At 41.9% G+C, this 10,375-nt stretch overlaps 1 protein-coding gene across 2 annotated transcripts; it reads left to right on the top strand.

Annotated features, from left to right (window-relative positions):
• The first annotated feature begins 647 nt into the window (after positions 1 to 647).
• Positions 648 to 10,006, top strand: LOC141099796 (endogenous retrovirus group PABLB member 1 Env polyprotein-like). Of its 2 annotated transcripts, XM_073587863.1 has the most exons (3): positions 648 to 709; positions 7,844 to 7,890; positions 8,009 to 10,006. In XM_073587863.1, exons 2-3 carry the CDS (start codon positions 7,879 to 7,881, stop codon positions 9,818 to 9,820), a joined length of 1,824 nt encoding a protein of 607 aa, XP_073443964.1. In that variant the 5' UTR covers positions 648 to 709; positions 7,844 to 7,878; the 3' UTR covers positions 9,821 to 10,006. The 2 variants fall into 2 exon arrangements, with proteins under 2 accessions (XP_073443964.1, XP_073443963.1); XM_073587862.1 differs by lacking the exon at positions 648 to 709 and having other exon boundaries at positions 6,640 to 7,890.
• Positions 10,007 to 10,375: the final 369 nt, after the last annotated feature.

Below are 10,375 nucleotides of genomic sequence, written 5' to 3'. Positions count from 1 at the left end.
CACAAGGGTCAATTTTAAAAACCGGATCCGGCGTAATCCGTCGAAAAACGGATAGAAAAACGGATGAACCGGATGAGACGGATCCGGTTTTGTCTGTCAAGAAAAAGACGGATCCCGCAGAAAACCGGATCCGTCACATCCGGTTTTACAAAACATTTGCCGGATCCGGCGTTCCGGCACGACGCCGGATCGCACCTGACGCCGAAAACCTGATGTGTGAAAGTAGCCTTAATCTTAGTTTCTATAGAACAGAAAAATAACTGAAAAACAACTTGTAACCCATGACACTATTTTAATTGTTATCATCTGTCTACGTGGTTAGACAATTCTGCCAAGTGGTCAGTTCCAAAATTCTCTCTTTTCTTAGAATAATGTCTAAAATGTCAAGGCCAAGTATTCTGGCCTATTAGTATTACCGGATGCAGTTCCACGAATTGTTAAATTGATATCAAGGAAGTGCCATATTCCCGTCATCCCCAATTAGACACATAATATATCATTTTGTCATATCTGTTATATAACTATTGTTTTTGCCAATTATCCATCATTTCGCAATTGTTACATAATATTACGGAAATTGTCTATATTTGTCTATTTCCTCTTTTGTGATCCTATAAAAGAAGTACCTATCTTAATAAAGGGGAGAGATTAACTTGAAAGACAAGCCTCCTGTGTCTCTCTTTTTACGTCTCCATTCCTAGGATCCTAGGTAAGAGAAGCTCTAAATGAGCTTTACCCGAGGTTGGTGATTAGAGAAAAATCCCGGCGCTGACAAACTTGGAGGCCCCAGCGAGATTGAATTCCCCTTTAACTATCAATTTGGACTGAAAAGGATTGCCTTGCTCTGTCGGGGGGAGAACAGAAAGGAGACCCGGGTACGTGAGCCATTTTGGCTCGCATCCTTTCTTGTCTCCCTAAGACAGGGTAGGTAGGTCAGTCTGTCTGGATCTTTGAATGGGAATCCCCTCGGGTAACAAAAATTAAGGTTTGTTTTATTTTTTTTTTATTTTAAGTTTTTTAATTTTTTTTGCTTGTTTTGTTTCTTTTGTTCCTTGGCTTTAATCTTTTGTCTCTTGACTTTAATGTAGTTTGTATTGTTTGTGGTTGTATATTTATATTTGTTTATCTGTCTAAAAATACTAACCATCCTAACATTCTAATTTTGTGTGCTTGATATTGCATTGCCAGTACAAGACCGGGCAACAGATCAAAAGTGCTGCTAAAAATTTTTTTTTTTTTTTTTTTCTCATGAATGATCTTAAATCTTGAAAGGGGTGTGAGTTGAATGGGTGTTATATGTAGAAGGCAGAACTGAAAATAGAAAGTAATGTTGTGTTATACATGTTCCACCCTTCTCACTTTGATTGCTATTCTGGTTTTTCTTTGGTTGGTGGATTATGTTATTTTGTGTTTTTGTTGCTTGGCTAGTTGCTAAGTAGTAGAAAGAATAAGCTAAGTAGTAAAAGGATAAGAATTGGTTGATAAATGTCCTGTGATCAGTGTGTTCAAAGTATAGTTATAAAGAGTTTGCAGACAGATGCGACCCCACGTTACTGGAAGACTGAGGGAAAAATCACGGGAGGAGTTGGCTGGTGGGCTGCCATAACCTGGCTTGGATCTGTGAGAGTGTATATTTTGACTATAAATATTCATTTTAGAGTGCCTCGAGATACCCCGGTCAATTGTGAGATAGCAGAGGTATTGCGAAGATTTGGAAGTACAGGAGCCAGTTACTGTCTGGTGGCTTTGAGACACTTTGAGATGAATACTAGTTTGTGAAGTGTACGTGTTACTTGTACATGCCGTGTGGAAGTTGTTTGTGTTCAGGTACGATTTGTCAAAAAAGGGTGAGAAGAGTAGGGTCTGATTGGTTTTTGGAAAGAGTACATTTAACGCCAGTTGTTCCTCATCAGTACAGAAGAGCAAATAAATTGTACCGAGTATTTTCCTGTCATATAGTGCCACACCCTCATGCATTATTGAAAAGTTGGTCATACATCTTAGAGACTAGATGGTACATGCCAAGGTGGCAAGATATAGTCTCACATGAATACTATTTTGATCTCTCTGAAATAGACTCAGGAATAGATTTGACATGCTCAGAGTCTAGTGAAAACTCAGGATCTGATTCTGATGTATAAGGAATATGTAGGGCTTGCTTTTGGAATAATATTGTTTGTAGCAACTTATAGTTACCTGTTCTACAAGGTGTGTAGTAGAATCAGGGCAGAACAGAAAGTACAAGTTCAGCTTGTTACTTTAGAAGCAGAGACTGCTGGACATCATAATCGACCAGTGGGATCCTGCTAGATATCGTAACTGAAGATAGGAGTAGCTGACCGTGACGGTTTCCGATATAGATAGTCAGAACTGAAGATAGGAGTAGCCGACCGTGACAGTTTCTGAAACAGACAGACAGAGCTGAAGATAGGAGGTGGCTGACCTTGACAGCTTCTGATTCAGATAGCTTTTTGCTATGGGTACTAAGTTTACCAGGCCAGGACGAAACACAGATCCAAGATATAAAATGAGGGACCTGGTGCGCTTGGAACATGGGCAAAAAGCGGTTAAAAATGCTACAAAAATTTTAAAGCAAGCAGGGATGCCGGAGAATGGGTGTTTAGACGTTGAGAGATGGAAACGATTTAGCAAAGAGCATGATAAGTGGATCGAGAGGCATGATTATGAGGAACAAGTGGCTGCTTGGATGAGAACGGCTGAGCAGCATGATCCATATTTTAATACTGATAATGATGATGACGAGAGTGAGTTCGCCCAGAATAGAAGAGGGAGAAATCTAATAGCGCAGGGACAAGCAACAGCCCCTCCTTTACAACGACAGCCTGTGTCCACGGCTCCCTCCGCCCCTTTGAGTGAGAGAGAGGAAGTCTCAGTCAGTGATTCAAAAGTTACAAGTAGTTGTAGCCCTATAAGGGAAAGAATCATTAGTGGAAAGGACATAGAATCTATGTCCACTGAAGCAGCGACGGCTAGTACTGTGCCTTATTTTTCTTCACCATCATTTTTGTCTCCACCAGATTTTCATATGTCAGGACTCCATTCTGGTCAGATACCAGTGATTTATCAGACACCAGGGACCCCATTTATTCAGTATGTGGAGGAGAGAATGATTCCTCCTGCATCTCTGCATCTGCAGCAACTTTTGAATCTTCTCCTCCTACATATTCGGTTACAAATCAATACCCTGCACTTCCAAGGGAATCCCTAGATAGTTTTTCCACCCCAATAAAAAGTTCTGGACAGGGAGGACGGGAGGTTTCAGGGGGAAGTGGGGATGATTTTAGATTGCAAATGACACCCAGTCCCTCTCAAGGTAGTTCACAGGTGGCTAAGCTAAAGTTGATTAGGGAAAATAATGAGTGGAGATGTGAGGACAAACACCAGCAAAGTGAGGATACTCAGGGTTATTCAAATAGAGCTATGAGATCCCTTACTTGGATTTGTAATAGGTGTAATAAGCCACAGGAGAAAGGGAAGATAGAATGTGATTTTTGCAGTAGGGCTGAGAGAAAAGCCACAGTCAGCAGCTTCCCTGTGATAACTCAGACTACAAGCAGACCAACAGATGACGGAGAGGATGAGGAAAAAGTAGATACCACTACGTGGTATAAGCCATGGAGTAGATCTGAACAGTTAGCCATGGCAACCAGCTTCCCCGATCCCTACAAGAATCCCTTAGGATTCTATAGAGCAGTAGAAGGGGTAGCTGATAATTATGACGCAGCTTGGAATGATCTGGAACCACTGTGTCGAATATCGGCTGGAGTGCCTTTGCTTGAGAAGGTGAGGGCAGTCCCGGCAGATATTAATACGATACATGAAGTTCCAGAGGATAAGAAAACTAGAGAATCAGGGCGACAGTTTATAGCAAGGTTACATGTAGTAGCCAAGCAGCTAACAGAAGAGTTGACCTCAGGGTTGCCTGAAGTATTTCAAGAACCAGATGAACATGCAAGGTGTGCAGCAGCATTCACAGACCATGACTATGACCTGAAAAATCCTAGGGAAGCTAGGTTTCTGAAAAGCATGTTTATAACTGGATTAAGAGAGGACTTGAGAGCTGAAGTGATGAAAGTAAGACCTGAATGTGTATTTGCTACCTTGGAGAATTCTCTTCCTGTATTCCGGGGGATAGAAGCCCAAATTAATAATCGCAAAGTAAAAAAACAGCAGAAGCCGGTGCCTGTCATGGTAAATATACCCCCTGATGCCTTTAATAATGCTGTCAGAACTGCGGTCCAAGCATCAGGCATACATAACAGAGCTGCGGGAGGAGACAGAAAAAGGAGAGATGGGGTAATAGACCCAGAGGAGTGCAGACGGAAAGGGCTTTGCTATGAATGTGGCCAGAGAGGGCACCTCAAAAGGAATTGTTTCAGGAATAGAGCAACTAACCCAGAGCAGACTCGTGTTTCACTGGTAGCAACTGATGAGGCAGGAAATTTGTCAGATTAGGAACTTGGCAGCCCCAATATGATTCTGTAATAGTGGTTCCCCCTAGGGATGGTCCAAGGGCCACAACCCAATTACAACTTCCCAATGGGAAGCAATTGAAATGTTTAATTGATACGGGGGCGAGCCGTACTATTATAAGAAAACAAGATATGCCACAACGATTCATGACAGGGAAAACGGTGAAGGGAATAGGAGCAGAGGGAGTGGTTCATCCTTTGTATGAGACAGAACCTATGAATGTACGAATAGCTCAAACTACTGACTTATGTGCCCAATTGTTAGTATCAGAAAAATGCCCCCTGAATTTGATAGGAGCTGATATTTTAAATGCTGTCAATGCAATCATTAAATTTGGAAAAAAGGGAATTACTGTTTCAGGCCCTTTATCGGAAGAAGCAATGTCCACGGTGATGTCCATGATGCGGTTAGAAGAACAGGAAAAACAACAGGTTGAGCAAGATGAGGAGATACTGCAGATGCTTGAGCAAATGCCAGCTGCACTATGGGTAAAAGATAAAACAGATGTGGGTTTGTTAAAAATAACACCTGTTTCTATTAAGTTGAAACCAGGAGCTGTACCAGTACGTATTCGACAATACCCGCTGAGTAAAGAACAAACTGAGGCTATTTCTGCACAGGTATCCACCTATCTGAAGGCAGGTATACTAAAGGAGAAAAAATCCATTTTTAATACACCTCTTTTTCCGATAAAGAAGAAGCAGACTGTGGCAGGGCAACCTGCGGTGTACCGGATGGTACATGATTTAAGGGAAATTAACAAACTAATGATAGTGGACATACCTATTGTGCCAAATCCTCATACCTTGTTGAATCAGATTCCAAGTAATGCAAAATGTTTTACTGTTATTGATCTAAGCAATGCTTTTTTCTCGGTGCCAATTGACGAAGAAAGCCAAATGCTGTTTGCTTTTACACATGCTGGCAAGCAGTACTGTTGGACACGACTGCCTCAAGGGGGAGCTACTTCCCCTTCTGTATTTTCCGAGGCAATGGCAGGAATCCTTCTTTCTTGGCACCCTGAGAGGGAAGATGTGCAGTTGATACAGTACGTGGATGACTTACTTCTTTGTACCCCAGATAGGCAAGTGTGTCTAAAGAAAACTGCTTCATTACTGATATTCTTGTATCATGAAGGATGCAAGGTGTCAAAAGACAAATTACAGATAGCGAAGGAAAAGGTCATTTTCTTGGGACATTGCATTTCATTCCAATTAAAACATATAACTTTACAGAGGAAAAAGGCCATAAGCCAAGCCATTGAGCCTACCTCAAATACTGCACTGAGAACATTTTTGGGATTGATTGGTTACTGCAGAGAATGGATTCCTGCTGCATCGCAAATGATGCAGCCTCTCTTTGACGTGTTATCCGCATGTAATAAAGGGCAGCCGTACCAGCTGACCTCGGAAGCCAAAGAGGGGTTCCAAAATCTGAAGGAAGCCATCGTCTCTGCACCGGCCCTAGGAATCCCAAACTATGGCCTGCCTTTCCGTTTGTACTGTCATGAATCAGGGGGACATGCTAAAGGGGTGCTTACACAACAACATGGAGGGAAGCATCGCCCCCTAGGATATTATTCAGCCAAACTTGACACAGTAGCACAGGGAGCACCAACATGCATCAGAGCAGTCGCAGCTTGTGCAATACTGAAGGAAAAAGTTGCAGACTTGGTGCTAGACAATCCCTTGGAAATTCTGGTACCACACTCTGTGCAGGAGCTACTGCTCCAGGCAAGGACAAAACATTTGTCCATGAATAGGTTAACAAAGTATGAAGTGGCTCTGCTTACACCCCCAAATGTGACTATAAAAAGGTGTACAGTTTTGAACCCCGCTACTTTGCTACCAGACACTGATGATTCAGAATTAATTGAAGCTCAGCATGATTGCTTTGAGCTTATGGAGGCAGAAACACAACCACTTGCCAATGTGCAAGAGACACCAATTTCTAATGCAGACTTAGAGTTGTATGTAGACGGATCACGGTATTATCAAAATGGTGTACCTTATACAGGATATGCAATTGTAGATCAGCATGAGGTGGTAAAAAGTGAAGCACTGCCAGCCGAAATGTCTGCACAGGAAGCTGAATTGAAAGCACTCGCTGAGGCGTGTGTAATCGCTGAACATTTGACAGCAAATATCTTCAAAGATAGCCGCTATGCATTTGGCATATGCCATGATTATGGTCCCATATGGAAGAGCAGAAAGTTTGTTGGTTCCTCTGGTAAACCCATTAAAAATGCAGAATTGGTGGCCCAGCTCCTTAGAGCATTGGAGCTGCCTAAGAAAGTTGCTGTAGTAAAAGTGCAAGCTCACACAAAGGAGCGCACTAAGGAAGCTGAAGGTAATAACCGAGCTGATATTGCAGCCAAGACTGCTGCTTTATTCCCTCTTCCCGCAGGAACATACACTGTACAGGTGTCGGGGGAGGTGGATCTACAATTACTTCAGAACCTGCAAGATCAGGCCTCTGCACCAGAAAAGGAGGGATGGCAAAGGCACTCAGGTGCGAAGGAAGAAGATGGATTGTGGAGAGCGGATGATAGGTATTGTTTGCCCAGGGCATTGTACCCTATGGTCTGCTCCCTCTCCCATGGAATAACCCATCAATCCAAGGATGGAATGGTAAGTCAGGTAAAAGCAAGTTGGGTCGCACCAGGGTTCCATTATGCTGCTGCAAAATTCGTACAGGGATGTGTAATCTGCGCATGCCACAACGTGGGAAAAACAGTAAAGGTGCCACTAAAGTGCACCCCGAGGCCATTGTACCCTTTTCAGCGACTGCAGATTGATTTCATTCAGCTTCCAAGGGTAGGCAACTATGAATATGTGCTGGTATGTGTGGATCTTTTCTCAAATTGGCCAGAAGCATGGCCTTGTGCTCATGCAAATGCACGTACTGTGGTTAAAAAGTTGATATCAGAAGTTGTTTGCAGATTTGGAGTACCAGAGGTAATCGAAAGTGACCGAGGTAGTCACTTTACTTCACAGGTGTGCCAAGGAATCACTCGAGCCTTAGGGATAGAACAATCTTTTCATACTCCCTATCACCCTCAGAGGAGTGGCAGGGTGGAAAGGTTAAATGGTACACTGAAATTGAAAATTCAAAAGGCAATGGCAGAGACAGGTAAACCATGGACTGAGTGTCTTCCCATTGCATTGTACACTGTTAGGGTAACTCCCAACCGAAAGACAAGTTTAAGTCCATATGAAGTGTTGTTTGGGAGCCCTCCAAAGACAGGATTGTACTTTCCCCAGCAGATGCAGGCCTCTCATTCAAATATGACGGCCTATGTAGGCGCGTTACAACAGGTGTTACAGCAAATTCATGCGCGTGTTTTCAGTTCCCTTCCAGATCCGTCCTCCTTATCAGGCTCACATGATCTTAAGCCTGGAGATTGGGTGGTGACGCGAAAGCATCTAAGGAAAAGTCTGGATCCTCGCTTTGAAGGACCCTACCAGGTCCAGCTGACCACGCCTACATCTGTTAAGCTGGAGGGAAAAACCACCTGGATTCACGCTTCTCACTGCAAGAAGTTCCACAGAAACTAAGAAGGATGGAATTTGGGAAGTACTATCCATTCTTGCTTCTCACTGTGATGTCGTCTATGCAATGTAAAAAAGATAATGATGTTTTTGAACCATGGGATAGTGATGTATCAAAACAGTGGGCTAATAAATTTGTCCAGTACCATAGCTATATTGCTCAGGTCCGAAATTTATCCAATTGTTGGATTTGTTCTCATGCCCCCATTGCTGCAAAAACTATGCCATATTTCGTAACTCCACTAACAGAGGAGGAGCTGTTCAGGGGAGGGTGTTGGGAAATGCGGGCCCTTAATCTGGCTGAACAACAGAGTCAGACCTCTGCTGCCTTGCCTATTACAGGTTGGACAAGGCAGCCATGGTTTCAAATAAATCTCACTAGGAGACAGGAACCTGTAGATAAACGGCCGATCAATCTATTCGAATTTAAGGAATATGATGGAAACTGGGGAAACAAGGCTACTGATAAAAATTATATAGGGAAAGTGCCCGATCAGGAGCTAAAACTTAGCTTTGCAGTAAAAACTCCCTTTTCTCTGGGAGATAAACAAATTTGCAGTGACCAGGTGTGTTTGGAACGATTCCTACATGATACTAATTGGACAAGGAATCATTCATTCCTTTATGGCAATACAACACAGTGCACTGCAAGAGAGGCGGTTCATGTAGATGAAGAAACCAGAGAAGGTCAGTATGGAGATGGAGCAGCTGAAATGTCTATAAGCCTCAATACAGAACCGGAATGCCAACCATTACGATATTATAGGGCAGTTACTACAGATTTACATGATTCTTGGTGCCTTTATACTGACACTACTCGGTTGGTTTCAATAGCGATAGCTTTCCTTAATGAATTTCAGTTTGAATTACCAAAAGGAGTTTATGTAGTCTGTGGAAGTAATGCATATAGATGGATTCCTAAAGGAGCCGAAGGTGCATGTACACTAGCTAAATTAGAGCCAGCCACCTGGGTATGGAATGAGAATGACTTTCCTTATAAAAATGTTCCTGGTCACATGATAGCGAAACGCAGTGCACCCTCACCCCAGCCACCTAAGCATCTAATGCATACCCCATGGTACCTTAAGACAGGGATGGTTCTTACTGGTCCTTTGGGAGTTATGTTCGGAACTTTAAGAAATGCTCAGATGATAGAAGAATTGGGTGATATTTTTGATAATGTGACAGAGTATCTATTTGATGCCATTAATGTAGAATCTGCTTATATGAGACAGCTCATTGTTATAACTAATCAACATTCTATGGTGCTTGACTATCTTACGGCATCTCAAGGGGGATTCTGTCAGGTAGTGGGACCCGCATGCTGTCACTATATCGATCCATCTGGATTGATGAGAGTTACTCATGATATAGAACAAGCCAGGCTGATCAAGGAAGGAATACGAAAGGTTAATGCCTTAGAAGATTTGCCCTTCCCTGAATGGCTCGCATGGTTAAATCCTTTAAATCTGTTTAAGGGGATAGGCGGATGGATATCAGGAATAATTCATTTTTTAATTCAAGCAGTTTTTGTAATATTGGTTATTGCTGTAATGATAAGACTATTTGTTCTGCTCATAAGGAAAATTCTTGGTTCTAATTGTAAATGTTTTCCAGGAAAAGGTAGTGCCAAAATTGAGGCCAATTCAGGAATCAATCAAACACAAGTGATGACAACCTTTATAACCACTGTTCAGCGTAAATGTATATTCTGCAACAAGCAAACGTCAGTGGACTTGGCTGATTGTATGCATTGTGGAAAACCACTGGTTTGAACAAAGATAAAGAGAAGAACTTCAGGAAGAACTACAACGATGAAGATTACATGCATTATGGACTTCAAATGATTAAATGATTAACAATTACTAATGAATAAAGATATAAAATATATATATACATATCAATATATCAAAATATATGTTACAATATATTACCATAATTATGAATTTACTATGTCTCGTTACTCACAAAATAGACATAACTTCCCTCAATAAAATCTGTAAGAAGAAGGTCTGATTTCCAGGTATAACCCGAATGGATACGCAGCAGGACTGGTATCCCATGATATACATAGGACAAGCCGTGTATTTTGTGAAGTAGGGTTATCTTGCAGGCCTCGGATAAAGGCAAGGATAGATAGAGGTAGGTAGACAGAATGATAAAAAGAGGGGAGTTGTCAAAGAAATGGTTAATCTTAGTTTCTATAGAACAGAAAAATAACTGAAAAACAACTTGTAACCCATGACACTATTTTAATTGTTATCATCTGTCTACGTGGTTAGAAAATTCTGCCAAGTGGTCAGTTCCAAAATTCTCTCTTTTCTTAGAAT

Source organism: Dendrobates tinctorius, unplaced genomic scaffold (assembly GCF_039654945.1).
Source record: "Dendrobates tinctorius isolate UK_male_01 unplaced genomic scaffold, ASM3965494v1 ptg000102l, whole genome shotgun sequence".
Taxonomy (NCBI): domain Eukaryota; kingdom Metazoa; phylum Chordata; class Amphibia; order Anura; family Dendrobatidae; genus Dendrobates; species Dendrobates tinctorius.
This window is presented reverse-complemented; position numbering and strand designations above follow the sequence as displayed.

Bases quoted from the DNA above. Each gene is read 5' to 3' on its own strand.
- LOC141099796 (XM_073587862.1), top strand. From the start codon at position 7,828: ATGCGCGTGTTTTCAGTTCCCTTCCAGATCCGTCCTCCTTATCAGGCT. The intron at 7,891-8,008 runs CTGGAGATTGGG...GGGAAAAACCAC, and splicing joins AGGCTCACATGATCTTAAGC to CTGGATTCACGCTTCTCACT.